The 27,211-nt window shown below is 39.7% G+C and overlaps 1 protein-coding gene across 9 annotated transcripts in view; it reads left to right on the forward strand.

The window, feature by feature from the left end:
- Window positions 1-27,211, forward strand: part of ATE1 (arginyltransferase 1) — a 174,884-nt gene that overhangs the window by 57,497 nt on the left and 90,176 nt on the right. For all 9 annotated transcript variants that reach the window (XM_045024770.1, XM_045024769.1, XM_045024765.1 and 6 more), the window contains one exon: window positions 20,816-20,997. In XM_045024770.1, coding sequence (XP_044880705.1) covers window positions 20,816-20,997 — 182 coding nt within the window. The remainder of the gene's footprint in view (window positions 1-20,815; window positions 20,998-27,211) is intronic.

Consider the following 27,211-nt stretch of genomic DNA (forward strand, 5'->3'; position numbering starts at 1 on the left):
TCTAAACTTTGGAATTGTTTAATGCCAGGGTATCTTGGTTTCTTCTGCCTTCTGTAAACTGTACTTCTACCAGATCATTATCTAGGTATTACAATAAGAGGACTATCTGTAAGGGGCATAGGCTGAGATTTTCAAAGGCGCTTATGGGAGAGGCACATTCTTCTTTGGAATTTCCGTGGGAGTTGGTTGCCTTAACTCCTTAAGGCTCTTTTGATAAACCCACCCATTGACTCTGGTAAACACAATACACCTATATTTTAGTATTGGGGATTGCATAAATTGAGGCAAAACCTGGAAGCCCTTGGTCAAGCAAAGCTCTTCAGGATTGTAGAATCAGGTCATAAAAGGATAATAAGACATCTACATTTCTGATTGATTGATTTAAGTTAATGTTAAAAAATCGTGGTTTTTGTCCCTGCATTCCAGCAACATCAACTTCATTGCCAGTCCAGCAAGGTCTCTTGGCATATTTTGAGGGGGACTAAAGGGGCAGAAGTGAAGTAAAATTCTAAAGTTTTCATTGTGTTAATCTGCTTTCCCCAACCCCCCACATAGGACATTTATCATTCAGTGCTACTTAGGACACCTGGTATTCTGAAGACCAGGCTTACTTTATATACTAATTATGAAACATGTTCTATAGTAATATCATATGTTAATGGCACCAAGCCTCAGTGAGTGTTTGTCCATACAAAAGGATGGTTTAACAAGTGAGGAGCTGTGTGTCTTATTTTAAATTGATTATTTTAATGGTTATCAGTTGCAGTGTCTGGTTTTTGTCCTCTTAACTGATTCTCTGACTCTGTTACTACAGTCCAAATCCAAGATAAAACAAAAAATAAATTTTAATAATTGAGGAATATGCCTGTTTGGTTCTATGCTGCAATTAACTTCCTCAGCCATCAACAAACCCCTTTCTCTTCCTTCCTTAAGAGTCCATCTCCAGTGCACAGCCCTAAGTCACTTTTGGGGACACACCATGTAGTAAGGTTGCGGTTGCTCACTAGGTCTATAAAGAGATCCTTTTTTAAAATAAGTCATCCTCGTTTTTGCTTAAAAGGGATGCAAATGGTAAGTTGGTTATTGTATCAGTTGGCTTTGCATAAGTTTGGCTAGCATGATTGGTTTATTCTGGTCATCTCAATCCCATTGTTGTGACATCGTACAATAAGACTTTAACCTTTTCAAGATCCACTCTTTTAATGTTGGGGCCTGCATGCCAAACCAGGATGGCTGTTACCAGGAAAACCTTTGTGTGAGTGAAAATTTTCACAAGATGTTGAAAGCACAATAGTTTACAGGGCCTAACTGGCTCTAAGATCTTTACTGTGCTCACATGCTTATGATTATATGTGATCACCAATTTTCTGTTCCTTTGCTCTCATTGCTGGCAGAAGTTTTTAGCACAGCCTGACAGCTAGTCCCCTAGCTGGCTCCTAAATGCATGCTTGTTACATGGATCTTCTGCTGGTTTAAAGTATGTTCACTAGCAGGTTTCTAGAAAGTGGCTAATCTGTCAGCCTCAGTTTGTTTAATATCCTTTTTTCTTTTAAGAATTAAAACCATGGAAGAATACTTGCGGGGGGAGGAGGGCGGGCTGGGGGAAAGAGGCTGTGCATAACATCTTATGTCATACTTCGGGTTATTATGTCAATACAAGTAAACTAGAAATGAGCAAAAAGCAAACTCAACATTAAGAAATATTTTCAGAAAGATTTTTTTACCTTTTTGGCAGTTTGTTTGTAAAAACTGGTTTATTGTGAAGTAAAGGAAAATTAAGTGAACACATCACTTTTTAATCTTATCTGCTTTTGTTCTAAAGAGGAATCCAGGACTAGTGACTAAGAACTGAGCAAGGAGTTCACAGTTTGGAATGATGATTGAGATTACTTCATTTCCAGAACAAATACTGGGAAACAAAAATGTGGTACTCTTTTTGTTGTATGTCTTAAAGAGTTAACAACCACATGATGGTAATGAAATTGTCAGGTTATAGTAATTACACCAGTAATTTGATATGTTGCGGTTTGAATGAAGCCATGTGTGGAGAGTTTGTTACTTTTCTCTGCTGAATCCACCCCCCTTTACATTCCTGCAAGCTGAAGACTAATAGAGCTCATTAGACTTTATAGGAAAAGGGCTTTTATCACCTCGTCAAGTCAGGCAGCAGATTTCCATTATATTTCTAATTTTGTGTGGCTACATAGATGCTGATGTACGCTTCCCTGCTAGGTTTATGCTAGTATTCTTTCTTACAGACATTTTTTATTGACATTTCGAAGCTTGAATTAAATTTTGTGTGGCACCACTTACAGATGTCTTCAATTAGATGAAGTTAAATAAAAAGGGTTGTATATCTGAGGCCAAAGGATTCTTGAAATTCTCTATTCTGAAACGATTTCCACAAGCCAATCCAGTAGGATGCAGCTTCTTCCATTTTGAGGGGGAAAAACATTCAAAACAAAACCTTGTGAGTTTGAATTTGTTTTGAATTTTTAATCTGTATTAGCTGCAGCAAGAACCTGTATTAAAATAGTCTTCCCACTCATTTTATACTTCCTGCCTTTATTACTTAATTCAATCTTGAGGTATTGCCATCAATTGTTAAACATGAATTAAAATATTATTTCCTTCCATATATAGTAAGTGACAGGGGAAGAACAGACAACTCTCTAGCAAAAAATACAACTCTGTAAAGAGAACCATCCTATTTTCCCCACTGAGACTATATAAAAAGCATTCAGTTCTTTATCACTGCTAAAGATTTTGGTGCCCCTTCAGTCTATCTAGACAAGAGCAAGACTTATGGTGTGGTACAATGCACAGCAATCTGCCATATAAATATTAGCAGAATAGCTAAGAATTTTATTCAATGAGTAGAAATAAGCATATCAGTGATGACACTCTCTTGTGGTACTCATTGGTGTTTACTTGGAGAAAATGCAATGCTCTTAAAACAGAAAGTTGCAATGTCAAGTAACAGTTTGTACATGAAGTCCTCTCTGTGCTGAAATGAGAATTTACCTTACAAAAATACCAAGATTGGGGACGAAAGGAGGACTACAGTAAACGATCTTCTGAAGTTCCAAATGGTTGTGATGTTAGCAAATCTTTATTAAGCATAGTTGTTAAATAGATTTTTGGTAATCAGCAAATCTTAGTCGGTTTTTGTTATCTTTTTGTTACCCTCATTAGTTTGCTTTCCCCCTTTTATAAGCCTTCCTATCTGTCCTCTTCCCAGGCCACTTACGTTGCTTCTTTATAGTCTCTTTTTGCCCTGTCTTTCCCTCGCTTTCTCTCATCACCTCATTTCAGGTTCAGAACTTTATGCAAGACACCTGTTACTACCATTGACAATGCTGTGCCATAGATTTGCCATCAGCCTTCTAAAGTGCACCAGTCAAACTAGCTTTCAGAGCAAGCACTGCTTACGTGTTTTGCTAAACCTTCAGGGTGAGGAATGAATGTGCTTGTGACTGCTGGTTTGCTGGCTGGACAACTATTTTCTTCCCTTGATCGCCCCTTCTAAAAATATTTAAACATGCTACTTAGTTAATCCCCATCCTCCACCCCAAGAAAGTCATGGGTTACTATTTAAGAAGTTAAATTTAAGGGTTGATTTATTATGAAATGCTTAAAATATGTGGTTTATATTTTAGAAGAATAGAACAAAGAAAAAGTTTGTGCTCCAACACAAATTCTAATTTTTGTATCTGACCTTTTATATTCATGGTGTTCAGAAAAATCTGATAGCCAATACATTTCTGATGTTTTAGAAGAACTAAGATTAATGGGATTGGTATATAAGGAAATTCTATATTATATCCTGTTAGCCCTTACTTACAATTTGTGATAAAAATAACTGATTTTTTTTAATGTCAGTTTTCTGTGCAGTTTCTTCCTGTTTTCTATCAGAGGGGTAGTTGTGTTAGTCTGTATCCTTGTTCTTTCTGTCTTCACTGGTCACAAGGCGAAGACCAATCAATACGAAAACTTTTCACCCTCCTTATTCAGCCCATTGTGTTTTTGTCCATCCTTTGCTCTCCACAGTCTTTAGTTGCATTGCTGTGTAGTGGTCATCATCTTTAACTCTTCGTTTAACCAGTTTTAGTGCTAAGTGACTACAGCTGAGGAGACATTGGTTGTGAGCTTTTTCCTTTTAAGATCTTATCCTTCACCTTTCCCCCATATACAAATGGAGACATTGGTAAATGGCTTGTCTAGTTTTTGTAAAGTCTAGCACACATGCCATTTAAACACATATTTTGCTTCTCTATAAAGGAAAAAGGACACTAAATTATCTAAACTACTTCATGCCACAAGGGGCCACAACAGTAGTGGCCTTAACTCACCCAACAATATTGTTAATTTATCCAGCTATACTCTTAGCCCGGCTGAAGAGTCTGTGCTGTCTCGGGGCCTCTCATTCTGTCCCTCCACCCCCACGAACATGATACAGTTCTGTGGTGACCTGGAATCCTACTTTCGATGTCTCCGACTGAAGGAATGTTTCCAACACACCTCTGAACAGTACTCTAATCCACAGAAACCTTCCTACCAACACTACAAAAAGAAGGATTCTGAGTGGACTCATCCTGAAGGTTGAAACAACAGACTGGACTTTATATAGAGTGCTTCCACCGACGTGCATGGGCTGACGTTGTGGAAAAGCAGTATCACTTGCCCCATAACCTCAACCGTGCAGAACACAATGCCATCCACAGCCTCAGGAACAACTCTGACGACATAATCAAAAAGGCTGACAAAGGAGATGCTGTCATCATCATGAATAGGGTGGAATATGAACGAAGGCTGCTAGGCAGCTCTCTAACACCACATTCTACAGGCCACATTACTTTCTGATCCCACTGAGGGTTACCTAAAGAAACTACACCATTTGCTCAGGAAACTCCCTGAAAAAGCACAGGAACATATCTGCACAGACACACCCCTAGAACTCCAACCAGGGGTATTCTATCTGCTACCCAAGATCCATAAACCTGGAAATCCTGGACGCCCCATCATCTCAGGCATTGGAACCCTGAGGGCAGGATTGTCTGGCTATGTAGACTCTCTCCTCAGGCCCTACGCTACCAGCACTCCTAGCTATCTTCAAGACACCACTGACTTCCTGAGGAAACTACAGTCCATTGGTGATCCTCCAGAAAACACCATCCTGGCCACTATGGATGTAGAAGCCCTCTACACTAACATTCCACACAAAGATGGACTACAAGCCATCAGGAACAGTATCCCCGATAATGTCACAGCAGATATGGTGGCTGAACTTTGACTTTGTCCTCACCCACAACTATTTCACATTTGGGGACAATGTATATCTTCAATTCAGTGGCACTGCTATGGGTACCTGCATGGCCCCACAGTATGCCAACATTTTTATGGCTGACTTAGAACAATGCTTCCTCAGCTCTCGTCCCATAAGTCCCTACTCTTCTTGCACTACATTGATGACATCTTCATCATCTGGACACGTGGAAAAGAATCCCTTGAGGAATTCCACCATGATTTCAACAATTTCCATCCCACCATCAACCACAGCCTGGACCAGTCCACACAAGAGATCCACTTCCTGGACACTACAGTGCTAATAAGCAATGGTCACATAAACACCACCTTATACTGGAAACCTACTGACCACTATACTTACCTACATGCCTCCAGCTTTCATCCAGACCACACCATACGATCCATTGTCTACAGCCAAGCTGTAAGATACAACCACATTTGCTCCAATCCCTCAGACAGAGACAAACACCTACAAGATCTCTATCAAGTTAAAACTACAATACCCACCTGCTGAAGTGAAAAAACAGATTGATAGAGCCAGAAGAATACCTAGAAGTCACCTATTCCAGGACAGGCCCAACAAAGAAAGTAACAGAACGTCACTAGCCATCGCCTTCAGCCCTCAACTAAAACCTCTCCAGCACATCATCAAGAATCTACAACCTATCTTGAAGGACAATCCCTCACTCTCTCAGAACTTGGGAGACAGGCCAGTCCTCACTTACAGACAGCCCCCCAACCTGAAGCAAATACTCATCAGCAACCACACAACAAAAACACTAACCCAGGAACTTATCCTTGAAACAAAGCCCGTTGCCAACTCTGTCCACATATCTATTCAGATACCATCATAGAACCTAATCACATTAGCCACACCATCAGAGGCTCGTTCACTTGCACATCTACCAATGTGATATATGCCATCATGTGCCAGCAATGTCCCTCTGCCATGTACATTGGCCAAACCGGACAGTCTCTATGCAAAAGAATAAATGGACACAAATCAGACATCAAGAATTATAACATTCAAAAACCAGTCAGAGAACACTTCAACCTCCCTGGTCACTCAGTTACAGATCTAAAAGTCACAAGTCTTCAACAAAAAAACTTCAAAAACAGATTCCAACGAGAAACTGCAGAACTGGAATTAATTTGCAAACTGGACACCATTAAATTAGGCTTGAATAAAGACTGGGAGTGGATGGGTCATTACACAAAGTAAAAACTATTTCCCCATGCAATTTTTTCTCCTACTGTTACTAACACCTTCTTGTCAACTGTTTGAAATGGGCCATCCTGATTATCACTAAAAAATTTTTGATTATCTCCTGATAATAGTTCACCTTAATTGATTAGTCTTGTTAGAGTTGTTTGGCAACCCCCATTTTTTCATGTTCAATGAGTGTATATATATCTTCCTACTGTATTTTCCACTGCATGCAGTGGGTTTCATGGGTTTTAGCCCACGAAAGCTTATGCCCAAATAAATTTGTTAGTCTCTAAGGTGCCACAAGTACTTCTTGTTCTTTTTGCTGATACAGACTAATATGGCTACCACTCTGAATTAAATACATAGTAACTAGAGCAACCAATTGATTAGACATTTGATGTCATTCTATCTGAGATTAAAAAAGGTATGAGAATCTTGCAGAATAAACTGAGTAGGATCATACAAGCCTCTGTAAAAGGACAAGATGAAATTAAAACAGAAGTAGCCTCAGAAGATATTGCAGCATTGTGAAGCGGGGGGAAAGATGGGGCCTAGTTGGGACCACCTTTTCTTCCCAGTGCCCCTGGATGCAGAACTATGAAGAAGTGAGGCATTCCCTTCCTCAGGAGGTCCAGAGCCGATACAGAGCCCCCTTGCTCAAGCCATGTAGGCTGGGGCAAGAGAAAAATTCAAGGGAGTAGCCAGGGTCATAACTCTCAAGCCAACAGAAGCAAATGCAAAAGCAGGCTCTGCACCAGACACTGTTGGACACTAATGATGTCATCAGCCAGCTTTCTACAGTTTTCAGTGTGGATCAACAGTGACAAGGTGTCACCAGGCAGTTTCTTTGAATTTATGCCTGTTTCTAGGCGTTCTTACAAGAAGAGTCTGATAAATCAGTATCCTAGTTCCATTAAGATTCATTACTAGGGATGCTTGTCAAAATTTTGCAGCATTTCCATAGATTACTTAAACTAGTCACTTACCTTAGACCCCAGGTTAGGCTTCCTCTTTCACTAGGGAGCCTCAGTCCTACAAAGGTTGTGAGAACCTTCTTTCTTCCCCTTTGAATCTTCATCCTTAAGTTTCTATCTATTAAAGTGAGTTTCTAATGGCTATTACTCCTGCCTCCTGTATGGAGGAGAGAGCTATACTTATGTAAGTAACCTTAAAAACAAGACATGAGGATATACAAGCCTAAACTACATTGTTTTCTTCTGAAGGTAGCTTTGAAATTTTACCTCAGTCAGGATATTTCCATTCTCTGTTTTTGTTCCAACCTAGGCAAGAGAAATCAAATTAAAAAGTAAGTACAGGCGAGTCTCATCTTACGCGGAGGTTCCGTTCCGCGGTTAGCGCGTAAAGCGAAAACCGCATATAGTCAAAATTACATTGAGTTGAATGGTGGGCAGAATCGCCCGCACTACAGATACAGTATTAAAAGTAGGTTTTTTTTGGGTTTTTGTTTTTGTTTTTACCAACCGCGTAAAGCTGAAATCGCGCATGTTAAATGCACGTAAGATGCGACAGACCTGTAGTAATTTGCTCTATAAACTTCAGTTATAAAACTGATAGGAATGTTATTACAGAACATTCAGACAACTTTCTTGATTAAAGACCAGCAGTCTGTCTTCACATATTTGATCTGTGGTGGACAAACTCAGGGAAATTTAGTGTTCCAAAATGAACAACTCAAAATCACTTGTTATAAAAAAAACCAAAAAAACCCCTTCATAAGTATATAACGCATATGTAGCGAAGAGATGACTCACTGATGTGGCGCCTCCTGCTGGTTGTCTGGGAATTAGCTTTTTTTCAGCCTCGGAGTGCCCTCTGCTGGCCAGGTGTTTCGCTTGCTGCTGGCCCCGAGTCCCTCCCGGACCCCGGTGCCCTTTACCGCGGGGTTCTGCCCCAGCAGTACTTCCACTCTCTGGGTCTCCCCTCCCTGGGGAATTCCCAACTCTCTAAACCCACCTTGCCTCAGTGGCTACTGCCAGTCATCATCTAGCCCCTGCTCACTGGGGCAGACTGCAGTCTGTAATGGCCACTCATAATTGGCAAGGAGGTTGGACCAGCTGCCTCTGCCTAATCCTGGGCTACATCCCTGCAGCCCCAGTACCTGTTTAGGCCTTGACCCAAGGCCTCAGCCTGGGGAGTTGCCAGGCTGGAGCTTCCCAGCACTGCTCTATCCAGTACACTGCCCCCAGGCAGGTAGGCCTGTCTCCCTCCAAGGCCAGAGCAAGACTCCATTGCCTTCTGGCCCTTCAGCTCTTTTATAGGGCCCAGCGTGGCCCTGATTGGCTGCCTCCCAGCTTTTCCTATTGGCTCCCCGGGACAGCCCTTTCCCAGAGCTGTTTTTAACTCCTTCAGGGCTGGAGCAGGGTGATGACCCCGCTACACCATAGCCTTACACTCTTCTGCTATAAGTATTTTAAAACTAGGGCACATTCAAAATGCTACAGATGGGGTAGGCAAACTTTTTGGCCCGAGGGCCACATCGGGGTTGCGAAACGGTATGGAGGGTCAGGTAGGGAAGGCTGTGCCCCCCCAACTAGCCTACCCCATGCCCCCTCCTGCCCCCCTCAGAACATCCGACCCATCCAACTCCCCCTGCTCCTTGTCCCCTGAGCACCCCTTAACTGCCTCCTCCCAGGACCTCCTGCCCCTAACTGCCCCCCTGGGACTCCCTCCACCACCCCCCCAGCCCCTTTTGGAATATGACCCTGCGAACATGGGCGGAGGACTCAGGAGGAGCAGGGGCAGCCGCGCAGCCGGAGAGAAGCAGCAGTTTCCCCTTCAAAGCGCCGCTTCTCTCCGGCCAGCTGTACGGCCACCCGGTGCTCCTTCTGAGTCCTCCGGCCGCGTTCCCCGCGCTCCTCCCACCCGCACCACCCGCCTGCTCCCCTGCCCCCACAGTGCAGCCCCTCCTCCCTGTGGGGAGTGCTCCGGTGCTGAGCTGCCCGAGTGCCCAGCCCTGGGGCCCCCTGTTGTTAGGGGCCCCCGTGCCAGGGCACCCTATGTTTGCTTGTAAATCTGCCCCTGAGCCGCGCCGCCCGGCCGGAGCCAACCACACCCCCGCGCTGCCAGCATGGCGAGCTGAGGCTGCGGGGTAGAGGGGACAGCAGGGGAGGGGCTGGGGCCAGCCGGGAGCAGGCCATAGTTTGCCCACCTCTGTGCTAGAGGTTATGAACATTAGCATATAAAATCCTCACTTCAGAGCTGTTGGGGTACAATGCTTTTTGGTACAAAGATTTTATAATTGGTTTCCCATCCAAGGCCCTAATCCTGCAAAGATGTAAATTCCTGAGTAATTTTTTGCGTTGTGAGTGGTCCCATTGATTCCAATGAGAGTTTCAGAGTGCATTAAGCTAAGCACATGTGCAAGTATTCGCAGGATCAGGGCCCCACTATCTCCTTTTCCCAACCCAGTTTAGCCTGTGAGATCTGTCAGGATCACATGAGAAAGTGCATGACTACAAGCTGCAGGTCTTGCTTGTTTTTCCTTTTCCCTTTGATGTTGGATACACCATTTATATACTACTAACAATCCCAATTGCTTTTCAGATACACTAATAGTAAGAGCTTGCAAATTAGGAAACTCTTTTCAAATGAAAGCAGAAACCCTATGTAGTTAAAACAAAAATATTTCCCCATAAGTAATCCAGTATTGGAACATTTAAGACACCAATATTTTCCCCCATTATGATTAGGGTGACATCCATTATTAATCTTCACCATTTACTTTAATTTAGTTCTCTTTTTTCCTAGAACAGTGTGAATAATTCTGTTTAATTTCATAATGAAAAACTACAATTTATGCACTTGTATCCGACGAAGTGGGTATTCACCCACGAAAGTTCATGCTCCAAAACGTCTGTTAGTCTATAAGGTGCCACAGGATTCTTTGCTGCTTTTACAATTTATGCAATACTGGTTCATGTAAAAAAATTTGAATATACATTTATTGAAGTTGTTTAGAGAAAATAGTTTCTTCATTGGCAAGCAAACCTGAGATAGATTGTATGCCTAGGTTTCATCCAATAATTGCAACATACTGCAGCGAGTTTGCTTTATTAAAATTGTGGTACTATAAGGCTTAGCTATCATAGCTAATTAAAAATCAATTTAAAGCTTGTAGCATTGTTGACGCCTATAAGGATTCATATGAGTGCTGAAGTTTGGTTCAGTCGTTTATTTTGTGAGAAATGGGAAATAAAAATATTTGGCCAAACTGTGAAGTCATTCCACATTTATTCCCTTGTGGGTATAGAGAATTATTACCAGCTACAAGAAAAACAGCAAAGATTTACATTTTTCAAATATATTCCAGGAGTTGCTTTTATCAGTGTCCTCTTTGTTGAAAATATATAGCTTACGTTGCATCAACCGAAGAAGTGAGCATGACTGTTCAAAGCCGCCAAAACTGAAGAAATTAAAAAAGACCACATACTGTAATTCAGTCTGACTAGTAAACCGGCATAATGTTAGTGTGATAGCATGCAGGAACCTCACACAATTAACTCCAACATCAGCAGAGTTCCAATAAAAAGTGAGGGCACACCCTGCAAAAGATTCCCTCTAGGACCCCCAGGAGCATGGCGAGCTGCCAGGTACATAGAATACTGGGGAGGCACTTTGAAAGCCTAATTTCGCTGACCGCAGGGAAAACTGTATCTAGACTAGAAGCCAGAGATTTCCTCCTTTCCTTTCCCTTTATGGGTAGTATAGACTTGTCTTCCCACCTTCTTCTTTACATCCATAGCAGAAGAGAGAGAAAGTATGATCCTCTTAATTGTTACGGTTGTTACATTCCGTCTGGTAAGTGATAATTGCTGTATTCCAAGATACAACAGGAATAGGTAGTGATCAGACTATATAGGAGTAAAAATTACACAGTTACCTTGATCGTAAGTTCTTTGAGGCAGAATATTTTTGTTTTGTTTATGTACAGTGCCTTGCACAATGGGGTCCTGGACCATTACTCCTAAGTGCCCTGGTTGTACAAATTAATAATAATAAATAAAGTAAAGCTTCTATAAGAAAAGTGAAAGTGACTGACATGCATTAAAGCAATCTGGGACATTGACTACAATACGTGAAGTTTCAATATAACAATTTACTATGAACATATTCCACTGTATTACTGGACTTATGGTCAATACAATATATTATATGATAGAAGTTAATATTAAATATGATTTAAAGCACTAATGATACAACATTGAGATGTAAAAATGTATAGCCACTATGGTATGATGTCAGAGTGGAATCAAATCCTCTGGTGTTAATAGAATTGGTAGCTAGTTGAATATGATGTTAAATGGAATTAATATGTAACAAAATACATTTTATTGTACTTTTTTGACATGATATAAACTAGTTTACCTTTTTTTGGTCCTGGTTTTAGTTCTTAAATCTACATTTTTGACTGCACCCATATCAGTAAATCTTTATCATTCACACACCAATGAATCATTGATTTTTTTCATATTGATACCTCATATTAGCATTTGTGACCTGGTAGCCTCAACCCTCGGAGGGGTGGGGGCGAAAACTAATTTAGTTTATTTTTGTATAAAACTTCAAATTGTTGACTGGGAGCATGGTGTGATATATTCAGATATCCCACACTGTTGTGTTTGGGGATTTAAATTATTTAGTTGGTCTCCCTGTGAATGTAAAAGTTGTTTACACTTAGAGATTTGCTGCAGAACATATAGGACATTCTTATTTCTATCATTCTGCCTCTCTCCTTATGTTTAGCTGATACAAAAAACTTCCTGGGACTGTTTTACCCTTTTCCCTGTCTGTTTTTTAAATTAAAATGTGATACTTTTTCAAAAATATATTCAACTAATCTATTCAAACTAAGTAAATACTGAATTTTGTTACTTTTTTTCTTTCTCATTATTTCCTGTGCTAAAAAACAGCAAACAAAACTGGCAAATGAATTCCACTAGATAATAAAATAAGGATATATTGGCACAGGTTAATGAATGGCTAGTGGTGAGACATGAATTGTTCAATTATAAACTATGCTGCTTTCTGTGAGTCAGTGTCTGTTAACTCAGGGTACAGCACCCTGTGAGGGGGTGGGTGTCTGAAGCCTTGGGATGGTACAAGATACCAGCAGCTCCTGCTGTACCAGATGGCCTGAAGCCAGGCCACCCAACAGTTTGTACCATGTTCTGCTAACCTAGGGTTGAATCAAGCCCATCGCCTTTAAAATACCATAATAAAAATAACCCAAATGTTAGGTCTTGTTTGAAGAAAAGTTAGCATTCAAGGTCATTTGCCTCAGACTTGTGAGGGCCTGGGGTTTTAATAATATTGTATAGCCCTTAATCACAGCATACCTAGTTGTGTTGTGATTCTCTCTCTCAGCTTGAGGTTTAGCTTTTTTTTCCCCTCTAGTGTTTTTCTTTTTAATGTAATTTATTAAATGAGGAAAAAACACTATTAGCTTTTAAAATTCTTATTTTTTTTCACTTGGACCATGCTGTCTTTAGACACCGTCTTTTTAAAACCCTGAAGGCATAAATATTTTAAACTGCGTTACTAAGGGAATACTATTTCTAATGTCAGACTGTTTCCACAGAGTGCTTTTGACCTTCCATTTCTTGACTCATTAATCTTAGAAGCCATGGCACTTTTTGTAGTAATCAGAATAACTCAGAGTTTTTGTGGAATAAGAGTTAGGGTGCAGTGTTTCTGGTAGATGAGGTGAGCCCTGTACAGTATGTCTTAATCACCTGGTGTCAATTATGGTGTACTTAACATAGCGAGTCCCAAACATTGTCCCAGAAAGACACTTCAATAGTGCAAGGTTCTGTGCACCCATTTCTTGAGGGACAGATCAATGTTTCACATTGACTTTGTATTCTAGATCTGTTGTACCTCAAAAGCCACTAGATGGAATTTAATACAAGACCTCAAGTTCAATGGAGTTGAGCATTCACTAAGATATTGGGGAGCATGGGGAATAATATGTTACAAAAGATTACTGTGCATGAAAGGAGAAAATGTGTAAAATAAAACTTGATTCGGTGAGGTTTTGTTTAATATAACGTAGATTCCAGAACACTTTTCCGGAATTATTGGCATGCCTGTAATACATTCATTGTAAAATATAATTTGTTCATAATATTTTACAATAATTGAATTGGTGGGAATTAATAGTGGGAATACTTAAGGTAGAAATAGTAAATACTGTACTTGATACCTGTGCTTCTTTTGCGGAGGTTCGTTGATTCATTTTGGTTGAGATGACGTTGAGATGGCCTTTTCTCCCTCTACTCGCTACCATCTGTGCACACACAGGCATTCTTTTACTCCACAAAACAACTGCACGTTAGCTGAAATGTCATTCTATATACGCTGTGCTGCTTGTCATTCTATATACCTTTTTTTGAAAGTTCAACAAATCGGGTTGGACAGTTTTTAACTTCAGATATTTAAGTTTAAACTTTTTTTGCATGTGGATAAAAGCTTATCCTTCCAACTTTACTGCTTCACAGAGATTGACTTTTTAACCTGTGAAGAAATTAGAAGCAGTTTAATTTACAAGAAACACAAGTACTTGTTTCTGAAGCTATGTAATGCAAAAGCGTAATACAGTATTTTCTGCTAAATTTAAGGTACTGGGATGTGACTCTTCAAATAGAAGTGCACCTCTATTGCACCTCTATTGGTGGAATGAGATGAAAATAGAAAAACGTATTGCTCTTAATATATTGAGTGTATTTCAGTCCATGTCTTCTTGCTGAGGGCCTGATCAACATCTGTTGCCAGGGTGATGTGCATTCTGAGTGCATGCAAGGGGCAAGAGCATGATGCTCCGACAATGCTGGAGCAGTGAAACATAACAGCAGGCACAAATTAGAGCAGTTTCAATTTTGTTTTAACTTGAAATAATGGCTAAACTAACTCCTGACTGCTTGCAGAAAGTGCTAAGAGCTCTGGTCCGCATGAGAGCTGGTGCTTAAGGTAGTGTTGCTTTCTCTTGGAACATATATGTGAAAATAATCCCTAATGAAGAATTAATCATTAGATCTAATATAGAAATAACTCTGACATATGGTTAAGGTTTTAAAATTCTGAATTTATTTACTTTAAATGATTCTTTTAAAATACAAAAATCAAGGTTTTTTGTCTTTGAGTAGCTGCTGCATGAACAAATAGTTTATATAAGGAAAAACATAACTTATATAAGATCTGCATAGAAACAAGTCTTTGAATACACACTATAATTTAAGGTCCACATTTTCTATTGATGCACAAGCTGTCCTATTTAGTGTTAGGAATACCACACTGCAGTTATTGGTTGCAAAAGCAATTGGCGAAATCTGTGCAAGGAGAAACATCTGAGTTTTAGGCCGTAAAATCTTGAAATTGTTCCATTTAGAGGTTTAATTTTGACAAGGTTATTTCATATATTTTTTTTTAAATGGAGGAATATTTGGAAAATATAGATGTAGGGCATGCAGCTTTCATAAATAAGATTTTAATCTTGCTTGTGTACTCCAGTCTTAGCTCTGGTTCAATGCATTTAGTTTGTAATGACTATAGCCAAATACTTTCTCTTGTGCCTTTTATAAATGGTCATATTGTAAACACTACTTGCATGGTCTTTCTCATTGGAATTACTTGTTTGGTAAAAGTGACTGAATTGTTCAACAAGTCAGTTGAAATGATTTTTGCTCATGTGACTAATTTTTGACATGTGGTACCGATCAGAATAAGTTCAACTGCCCATCATCTATTCAGTCTAGGCTATGGTATAAAAATTCTTCACTTAAACTCACCTTCTGTTGTTGTAACGCAAAACAATTGGCAATAGACGGTAATATCAGATTTATTGAGTGAAAAGCAGTTCTTTCTAAAGAACTTGTTGTCCAGTGACAAACATGACAGGATGGATAATTAAGTTGAACACTGTGGAATTCAGGATTAAAGGGAACTAGATGGTAAAGAAAATGGCATGCCAAAATTAGTTGTACAATACATTTTAAATTAGAAGATGATTTTTTTCTTAGTTTGAAGAACCAGTCTCTGGCTTTAGATACTTACCTAATCGGCATACTAGACTGCCTGTACAAACACACAACAACAATAAATTATATCCCTACAGCCAGCCACCCTGACCTGCCCACTCCCTAGAGAGCTGAGAAAAAAGATCAGCTCTGAAGATTCTTCTGCAACAAATACTTTACAGTTTGAGATTCTCCACTAGTTACTCTGAATACTCTAAAGTACTGTAAACAGTAAGCCTCTCAATACCTGTCTGAGAACAGTATTGTACCAATTTTAAACAGAGAAAAACTGAGACACGGAATTTCTCTGGCCAAAGTCACATAACAAATCACTTTTGTTACTTGGAATAGAAGTCAGGATTCCTGACTTCACAAACTAGTACTCCCTCTATTCCCTCTATGTAAAAATACATTTCATTTTTCTGAAAACTTGGAATGCCCAAATATTACACAAGGGACGAAGAGGAATAGCTCAGTGGTTTGAGCATTGGCCTGCTAAACCCAAGGTTGTGAGTTCAATCCTTGAGGGGGGCCATTTATGGAACTGGGGTAAAAATCTGTCTGGGGATTGGTCCTTCTTTGAGCAGCGGGATTGGACTAGATGACCTTCTGAGGTCCCTTCCAACCCTAATAATCTATGATTCTATGAAAGGAAAACCATGTATTTGTGTGTGTGTATATATATATACACACACACACATATATATATATATATATATATATATATGCTTCTAGACGTTAGAGTAAGCAGATAGTATCCTATATTGCATTTGTACAAGAGTTGTTTAAGCGTAATCTTCAACTATCTTCAGATACATGATAGGATGGTTCTAGAAACAGTCATGTGCTGACCTATTACTATCCTTTGTTCCAGTTCCTTTCAGGTATCCTTGGGGGTGGAGAGGCTCTCTCTTTAGCCAGATGATATCCAAATGGAGAGGTCTCCCAGGGGTTTAAGTGGACTTTCTCTTGTGGGTGGAGACCCCCTCCTTACTTCTATGCAACATTCAGCTCCAAGATGGAGTTTTGGAGTCACATGGGCAAGTCACACGTCCATGCATGACTCAGTTTTTACCAGCCAAGCCACATTCCTGGGAAGGCTCAGATGTGGATTGGCATCTTCAAGTTCATTGTTGGCTTAAGTGGTTTTTGATTGGGCACTTAATTTGCACTTTTCTCAAGAAGCTTACCAAATGCTCTACTAGGCTAGTTAAAATCAAGCCAGTACACAGCCAATATTCATAACTTCAAATACAAAAATGATACACGCATACAAACAGGATAAATACATTCAGTAGATCATAACCTTTACATAGATATGTTACATGGCATATGTAGCCTAAAACATATTCTAGTTATGTCACACGTGCAATCATAAGCATATTCCATAAAGCCTTTTGGGGGGGCACCGTCACAATAGGGTAACATGTTTGTTGTGTCTCAATGGAACCACATGACATTTGCTCCATTTAAAAGTAAAAAAATGTGTTTGACTGAAACAGCACAAGTGACCAATAAGGTAATTTTGGATGGGACTAAAGGATGAATAGCCATCTGTCTCTTTCTGTGCCCTCAGTTACACATGTGAAGTTGCACTGAAAGCAATTGCTGTAACTTGACATAATTTTAGGTTTGCACTTAAGTCACTGAGGGAGCATGGGCTTTCAGACTCTGTTACTAGAGCATATAGATGACTCAAGACATACAGGGAGACTTGAAGGGAATTGGGTGCCATGTTTACATGGATCGTAGGACTGCATCTTGCTGAGGACATAGCTTATGAGACTCGAGTACTGCATGTTGTGTGATTACAGATGATTTGTGCATGTCCTGTGGTGACAATATGGACTTGTGTACATTAACGTTTAGTTTGCAGCAAGCTGGGGTGTGAATCTATCTCACAGTAGCCTGTTGAAACTGCCTGTTCAGGTGGACCTTGCTGATGTGCACTTAGCAGTTCATTATTACACTTTGATCTGCCCTTCTTTGAAATGGGAGTGGATTAAAGCCCACTAATGAAGTGTTAGTGTACATCAGCAGGGTTCCCATGGACAGTTAGTGCACAGCAGGCTATTGTGGGGCAGATGCTCACCCCAACTTTTCATGAACTAAATGTTTGTGTAGACAAGCCCCCAACTTGTATTTGGCAGTGTGGGATATGGAGTTTTTCTAATACTGCTGTATATATCTGGATATGAGATCTTGGTCTCTCCTTCACCATAGAAGAAATGTGCAATTCTGTATCATTTGGTAGGTGTGGAGCGATCGTGGAACCATCAGCATTGAATGTTTTCTGTATGTTGTTACCTTTCTGATATTGAGGTATGTCTTTGTCCTCTTGCGCGGTCTTTTTTTTTTTTTAAAGAATAAGAATAGCGTCCATATTTTATGGTAATACTGTTGTTTAGAATCTACACCCTCTCTCCCTTGCTTAGTTAAATACAGTCTCAAGGTATTTCAGCGTTCACTGTTTTAAAGGATAGTGATTTTAACTGTAGCAACAGTACAACGTGGACTGCTTGGCCACTTCAGAAGTTACAGAATTGTCTTGTTGATCAGTTTTGTTATGAGCATGGGACAGGATTGGTCTGTATTGTGTTCTTCCCCTCTCCTCACACTTTTCTTCCAATAACCGTATTCTGAAAGTAATATATTAAATGAAGAGGCATGAACAAAATCTTGTCCTGCATTGCAGTTAATTCTGGGTTGATCTGGGACCATATTCAAAATATTCTTGTCATAAAACCATAAATTAATCCTCAGAAATCCTGACAATTTGTAGTAAAGCAAAAAGTGTTACTAGAGTTTAAATATTGTACTCTAATATTATGTATGAGAGCACATTGCCAAGATTGTTTTCCTGTTTGTTTTTTGAACCCTACAAAGCAGAGTACTCATCTTCAAACTTTGTGCTTCACTGAACTTGGCACTTTCTCTTGAAAATAATTTTACAGTGGAAACCCTTGGTAAAATACAGAAAGCATTTTAAAATGCAAATATTATATTGAAACGGTGTAGCAGTCTTATTGACAGTAAGGTATACACAAAAGGAAGAAAGTACGAAGTAATAATTAAGGTTCTCATAGTAACAGTAACCCATATTGTACAATATATTCATGTATGCATTTAACAACCTAGTTAGCAACACTCTTTGGTAAATAGATGCATGAGTCAGTGTTGCACCTGTATCCAGCCTTCCTCTAGGGGAAATATATATGTGTTTAACAACATGTGGGAATCTGAGACTATGGCTACACTGTCTCTAACTCAGGGGTTCTCAAACTGGGGGTCAGGACTCCTCAGGGCATCCTGAGGTTATTATATGGGGGTTGCAAGCTGTCAGCCTCCACCCAGGCTCTGCTTTACATCTAGCATTAATAATGGTGTTAAATATATAAAAACATTTTTTTTTAATTTATAAGGGGTGGTGGTGGTCCACTCAGAGGCTTGCAGTGTGAAAGGGGTCACCAGTACAAAAGTTTGAGAACCACTGCTCTAACTATATTAATGCAAACAAGGTACCTTGTAGTTCTGCGCTCAGTGTCCACACAGGGAAGTTACAGAACAGCCCTTTGGTGCACACTGCTGTTTATTCCCCTGTAGTCTGAACAATGGGGCAGTGTAGACAAGCCTTGAGATGAGCTCCTCAAAGTCCTACTTCTGAACATTTTTGACTTTTCCAAAATGGGAGAAGCAAAAAATAAGTCCCCAAATTAGTTTTAAGAATAATAATAAAAAAACCTCAAACCTACACATTTAGACAGAATTGTTCATATTAATATAGCACTCTGTGCTATGCTACATGATTACACTATTGACGCCTTGAGTCAGTTTGTATTATTGAAATTGGTAATCTATACCAGCAACTGATCAGAAGAGGACTACACCTCTACTTCGATATAACGTTTTCCTCAGGAGCCAAAAAATCTTACCGTGTTATAAGTGAAACAGCGTTATATTGAACTTGCTTTGATCCACCGGAGTGCACAGCGCCCCCCGCCCCCAGCACTGCTTTACCGTGTTATATCCGAATTTGTGTTATATCGTATCATGTTATATCGAGGTAGAGGTGTATGTTGGGTTTTTTTTCCATCTGAACAACAAGATTACAGGTGAGGTTCTTGTTATACAAAAATGGGTTTGTTCCAATAATCATAAAGCAGATATAGAAGGGTAAATCTAATCTCTTTCCAGCAACTCTGCAAAACTAACATAACGTCATTAGTTCAAGGTTGTGCTCCTATATCATAGCTTTTTCTGACACATTCTTTGATCCCTGTAGGACCTATTAAATCTAGAAGGTGGCTTTAAAAATTAAGGTTAGATCCTTTATATATTGCACAAGAATCATTACATGTATTCAGATCCTTCATAGCCATTTGTTTTATTTAACAATGCGTGATGTTAAGATAAGATTGCACACTTTCTTTCTTTGAAGGGAAAAGAGTCAAAACAGACCGTTCCTGCTTTATTTCTTGCTCCCCATTGCTAATAAACTAAAAACATTGCTTACAATTCTAAGTACTTAGTCCAACAAGAATTATCTGCAGTCTTCTGTTACATGCTACACAAGACTAAGCTTAAATTTGGTTCTTCAGCACCCTGATCTTACATATAATTTTTAGAAAATAAATTCTTAACAGATCAACAAGAGGATATTAATGAGTGGAAGAAATATAAAGCATTTATAAATACTATTTAAATATTTAATACCTATATTAAATAACACACACCTTTGGTGGCGTGTCCCTTATAAAGGTAGAAGTAGGAAAAGACTCGTGGCCATATCATAGAAAAGCATTGTTTGCAACCCTGCTTTAAATTGCACATATAACAATCTGGGGAAAAAAACCCAGATAATTTTGAATGCTCATAATTTCATCAGAATCCTTTTTCTGATGTTTGGTACACAAAGTTTAGACTAATGATCATGACTATAGAGAGAACCATGCATTGACACCATCCTGCAAGCTATAAAGCTAACTCTGTGAAATGCATGTTTTTCAAAACAGGAATTGATTGTCCATCTTATTTGATTTTGATACTTCAAGATTTTAGGTATTCATGGAGACTTCACACTGCATTATTGTATAATAGTGATAGGGAACATATGTTGCATGGAAGTGGAGGGTCTTCAAATTGTGTGTCCATCCCTTGTAGTGTGGAATAAGATCTCATTGTGTGTGTTGCTCTCTATCTTTTTTCAGTGTTGTTTATACAGAAAACTTGTTTAATCACTAGTTATCCCCTTTTTTGTTTCCCTTAGGCAGAGAATCCTCCCAGTGGTCCCGATTGTGGTTATGGTTCTTTTCACCAGCAGTATTGGCTAGATGGGAAGATAATTGCTGTGGGTGTAATTGATGTTCTTCCATACTGTGTGTCCTCTGTGTATCTGTACTATGATCCTGACTACACCTTCCTATCTTTGGGAGTCTACTCTGCATTAAGGTAAGAGGAGAACATTTCTGATCTTCAGTTAGTAATAATTGATATTTGTTCTTACATTTGAGCTTGTGTACTTTATTTCAAACCAAATTTTATACTGAAGATATTAAGCAAGAGTTTCTTGTTTAATTTTGATGAGGGAGAAGCTTTTAGGGAAAAATCCCTGTATGTAGTTACTCGAGATTTAGCTTAAAATTTCTGAACATTCTCAATATTGTCTACTAGTATTCAAGCAGCTATAAAATTTCCATGTAGATGGAAAATATAGAATTAAATTTAGAAGAGGGAAGACAATATTGAAATTAAAGTATTTTTATTTGCTTCATATTTTTATTTGGATTAGGAAATGGAGTTTTTAAATGAAGGTTTTTATTTTTTTATTAATCAAGCTTTATATTACAATAGACTAGATTCTGCCATTCTTTGGCCAGGTCTACACTGCAGACTTATATTGGTATAACTACATTGCTCAAGGGTGCACAAAATTCACACCCCTGAGCAACATAGTTATGCCGACCTAACCCCCTGTGTAGACTGCGCTATGTTGGTGGGAGAGCTTCTCCTCTTGACATAGCTACAGCCTCCATGGAGGTGGATTAACTATGCTAATGGGAGAAGCTCTCTCATTGGTGTAAGAGCATCTTCACTTAAGTTCTTTAAGTGCAGACCTGCTCTTACTCATGTGAAAGTAGTCTTTCACTCCTCAGGTAGTCCCATTGATTTCAGTGTTTACTATGCCTCTGAATAGTTTTCCGGCAAATAAACTGTTTGCCAAAAAATGCATTTTTCAGCTGAACAAAACTCAAAAATTTGATACAAATTCAACAAATAGTTTAGGAAAAACAAATACTGTCCACAAAACAAGAAGAGATGAGTGAGGAGGAGGAAGTGGGGTGATGGTGCTCTCCTTATAACTTTTAGCCTAGTGGTTAGGCCACGCAAGTGGGATGTGGGAGACCCCAGTTCAATTCCTCACTCTGCCTGATGTGGAGAAGGTATCAGAACTTTTCTCCCACATTGCAGGAGAGTGGCCTAGCCACTGGGCCATGGGATACTCTGGTGTGGGTGTCTCAATCTGTCCTGTTGAAGCAGTTTATAAATAGCTTTAAATAGTCAATGGAGCTGGGACTTGAACTTGGGTCTCCCACATCCTATGCGAGTGCCCTAATTACCAGGCACTAAAGTTATTGCATCCCTCTGGCCTAATGGCTTGTTCATTACTGTTCGTAGTGGCAATTCATAATGACCACCACCATCTCCTCCTCCTATTGTGGTAATCTAGCCCTTTAAAAATGCTTGAAACAAAATATTATGGAGAGAGTGAAACATGTTTTGTCTGACCTGGAATGGATTTTTTCAATTTGCTGAAATGTTTTCAATTTTTGGTTTTGTTTAACCTGAACCAAAATTGTATTGTTCCGTTATCTTCTGGAAGGGCCAGAGAACTGAAAAGTCAGTTATTCATTCAGCTCTGGTGTTTACTATCTTCAGTGGGGCTAATTGATGACTTAAGGACCTGCTGCACATAAATAAGGATGACAAAATCTGTACTCTAGGCAAAATATATCCATTTTATTGTGGACATTATAGAAAAAAAATATTTTTCAGCAAGAAAGCTATTACTGATTGTGAAATGCAAATTATAGAACGTTAGATACATACATTAATATACAATTACCATGAAATTTGTTTATTTTTTATTTTCTATGTCAGAATTTAAGAAAGGAAGATGATCTATACAGAACATTGTCTTTTATGATTAATAAATAATTACCTGAAATTGATTAAAGAAAAGCCCTGACCACAAATATATGATACCTCAATAATCTGAAGTCTGTGAAATTGAAGAAAATGTCTGGGCTACCAAATGAATGCTAAATTTTCTTTAAAGATCAGTGCTGTCTGGTTAGCTGGTTGGTGTAATTCACTTTAAGTATTAATTGAATTAAAATAGGAGTTCAATATTTTAAAGCATATTAGTTATTAACTTTTCTTACTACATACTTCATTGAGATATTCTATTAAGAAGAGGAGACAAAAGTAAATGCTGATTTAAATGAGACCAATGTCACTTTTATTGATTACCTCATTTTATTTAATGTAGTTAATTGTGGTACTGAACACCAAGGCCCCATCTCATAGCCTTAGGCCTGGTCTACCCTAGGGCTGGGGGTCGAACTAAGGTACGCAACTTCAGCTACGCGAATAGCCGTAGCTGAAGTCGAACTACCTTAGTTCGAGTTACTTACCCCTCCTCACGGCGCGGGATCGAAGTCCGCGGCTCCCCCGTCGACTCCGCCACCGCCGTTCGCGGTGGTGGAGTTCCGGAGTTGACGGGAGCGCGTTCGGAGTTCGAACTATCGCGTCTAGATGAGACGCGATATATCGAACTCCAAGAATTCGATTGCTACCCGCCGATCCGGCGGGTAGTGAAGACGTACCCTTAAATAGGTGCTTTACTTTAAGCATGAGTCATTCAGTTGTGTTCCCTTAAGAATTTAAGGACTACTCTTGTACTGAAAGTTAAGCAAGTGTGTACATCTAGTAGGAATAGGGTGAAAACCTTTTACCAGTAGATTATGTTCCAGTAGACCCTCTGGCTAGGTCACAGTTTTTGATCCACCCCTTCTGGGGTCACAGTTATCCAAATTAAAAAGCCCCCAAAACATCTTAACATAAAACATTCAGTGTCTTCCCTGTTTGATCAGAATTTCTCCCAGGCCTGCCTGCCTGGAGAGCTTTACCCCAACTGACTCAAGGCCCTGCAAGAGCCTTCTTGCTCTTTGTATTCTTTACACATACAGTGGCATTTTCCTCGTCTTCGCCCCTTTCACTGCCATGTCCTGCTCTGAGCTTCCTGCTTTTATAGAAACCTCCCTCCCCCTCTTTATCGCTACTGAAGCCTGGCTCCTTTTATATAGGAATCATCTGATTCTTCTTAGGTGGGGCTCATCCTGTCATTAGGGTTGGCTTAGCCCCTGGCTCTCCTGCCAATGGGATATGCCACTGTGTTACAAATCTCCACTCCAACTTTCAGTGGAGGTCAGACGGGGCTCCATTCTCTACACCGTATCTCTATAAGTGATTACATTCAAAACATGGCTTTAACTGTCATATTTTTGCTGGCAACTGTCTCCATCTATTTAAACTAAAATCTCAGATTTTTCTGTTATCTGCTTGTAAATGTGCAGCTGTCAATTCAAGCTCAACCAGGACCAAAACTGATCTCTTGTCTTCCCTCCCCTTCCTCCCCCCGATACACGGTTCTCATTTTTTCAGTCATCATGGACAACATCCTTCCTTTCTCTCATTAAGGCCTGTATTCTCCACTTCATCTCTGACTCACTCTTTCTAGACTCTGAAGTCCAGGACATACCTAAATCTTGCTGCTTCTTCCTGTACAACTCCTCTTAAGATCCAACCTTACATATTCATTCACACAGTTAAAACTCTCAGCTGGGCCCTCCGTAATCTTGCATTTTGACTACTGCAACCACCACCTTTGTGGTTTTGGCAAATGCTAGCTTATCTTCCTTAAAACCTTTAAATATGCTGATGAAAAAGTCATCTTCCTAGCTCATCAGTTTGACCATGTCACACACTAATTCTCCTCATGTTCATCACAAACAACCAGTATCAAAAGTTCTGCAGAAGTTAGGGTTGCATTGATAGTGAAAGGGTATTTTCAGGGCACCAACAGAAAACTGCTGCTCAGCTCATTTGCCTGCATTAGCTCTAGAAAAGCATATAGGGTTTCCAAAAGAAGTAAGTAAATATACAAAATACATTTAGAGGTATACTAGCCCAGATGAAAATAACCAATAACCAGTTTCCCATAGAGAGTCAAGCTGGGTGAGGTAGCATCTTTGATTCAACCAACTTCTGTTGATAAATGAGAGAAGCTCCTCTTCATTTGTGTGTGACTCGAAAGCTTGTCTCTCTCATCAACAGAAGAGAGACCAATAAAAGATATTACCTCACCTACCTTATCTCTCTAATTTCCTGGGACCAAAACGGCTACAAATACACTGCATACACCAGTTTCCCATTGTTCGTTTAATCATTAAGAATACCGTAGGTGGGAAACTAGTTGAAGATTGGAGACCCTATAGAGAAAGAGCAAGGGCAGGTGAATATTAAGCTCATATTTATATCTGTCAATTTTTTTCTGAAGATCCACATGTACTATGAGGCACTTTGAGGATATGTGCTGACACTATTCTCTGTATAGCTTGGTATGTATTTTTGTGTACCTGCTGTATTGTATTGATATATCAGTGGTACCTGTAGTATCTAAGCTCCTGAGGGCAGGGACCTATGTTTCTGTGCTCACTTGGTGTATGATGTCACAATGTTCCTTATTAATATACATGACATTTTAGAAATGCATACGTTAAGAAGGCAAGGTCTTTGGCCTGGAGGAGCTTATACCCTGATAGGCATAATACAAACTACTAACTGAGTGGCAGCAGAAGAGCATGTTGGAAAGCGAGATGAAATAAATGAGTTTAGAAGAGTGAAGTTGCTTAGTGAGAGGCTCTTCTAACAATAGAATGAAAAAATGCACAGTCAAGACTGGGAGAAAAAGACAATGGGGGAGAGGACTGGGCAAAATCATAAGTTACGGAGCAGGATGTGAGAGGAAACTGAACTGGAACTAGATCTTGTTAGTTGTGCGGTGTGCTCAGCTAATGTAATGCTGCATAACAGTAATGATTCTACAATATTTTGTTTGCCTACCCATGATTTTTCAAGAGAGTTGAAGGCTTAAACACAAGGAACGCACTTTTAAGATTTCCTGACATTACTGATTCCCTTTATTGAGTTTGATTGTCTAAAGGTGTACACTTGCCAATTTGTCATTTGCAAAAGATCCCTAATCACATTGCATAGTGGTCAAAACAGAATCTTTATAACCCTTTACTAATTGAAAAGATATTTTAACCTTAATTTTTTTTAATGATGAGACGCTCTGTGTTTCTGCACAGAACGGACACCTTTACATGAGTTACTATGTATAGAACAGGGAGGCAAACGAGAGTGCACAATGAGATCATGGTTTCCTATAGCATAATAATTTCTTGAGTTGCTTAGCCTCCCACTTCAGTAGCATAAATTTAGTAAATAAATTTCCAGGTTCAGTATCTTACTAGATTTGATTTTACAAAACTTGATACAGTAAAGCTATGAAGTTTAAAACCTTACATTGACTATCAACCTTACGGTGGTATGTCTGGACTATGGAAATAAGCAGTGGTACCACTTATGGGAATAAGGTTTGCAGGATTAAATCCATACTGATTAGTTTACCTTTGTATATGTCTGAGGCCCTTATTGGAGAAATTAGGCTCTTACCATTTAAAGACGTCTATGGGGAGGAACAAAGCCCTCTGCAACTGTAAAAATATTATTCCTTCAATTTTTTATTTCCAATTATTGTGAAGGTGTTTTTTGTTTACATGAAACACACTCTCCAGGTTGCTGTATATAGACCAATGCACTGGATCCACATGCTTTTAAGCTCCCCTGGGTCTGGGCACGCTCCAGCTACAGTCTCTGGTTTCTCAGGCACACTTCTCAGGCATAATCTCTGGTACAGCTTCTAGGGAATGGGACTTTTCAGTCCAGCTCTCTCAAAAAATGTTCACATGGTATGCATGACTGAACCACTTTCACTTTTCACTTAGCATGGCACCATTCTGGTTTGGCCCAGTTGCCTCGCCATCATGACCAAATTTCAATGTTTGGTGTTATGGCATGGGGCACCAGGTTGCAATGCCACTCTGTTTGGGGGGGCCAGTTCAAATGGTGTTGGGGCCAAATGCCCCTTTGCTCCTCTCCTGTGGCCCTGCCCCTGCCAGTGATACGCACCAGGTGTAATATGCACGACTCCTGGCACCACTATCAGGGATGCCCCAGTTGCTCAAGCACACCTTCCTCAGAGCTCCACTCTCTTGGGTACTCTGGCTTATAGTTTAACACTTCAGGAGTATGTGATGATTGAAATAAGTAACATACAGACTTTTCAGAGGACTCTCTAAACCAATCACACTTCACTCATAGTGAAAGCACAAGAAATACACAGATCTAGGTACACACCGATCTGTACACAGTTCCCGTCCACCAAGTCTTCATAATGCTTGGATCGCTCTCCTGGACCGCTCGGTAAACATGTCACTTTTTAACAGCAGCTCCTAACACCCTTGTCTTTGTTCTT

This window comes from Mauremys mutica, chromosome 7, assembly GCF_020497125.1.
Source record: "Mauremys mutica isolate MM-2020 ecotype Southern chromosome 7, ASM2049712v1, whole genome shotgun sequence".
Classification (NCBI taxonomy): Eukaryota; Metazoa; Chordata; order Testudines; family Geoemydidae; genus Mauremys; species Mauremys mutica.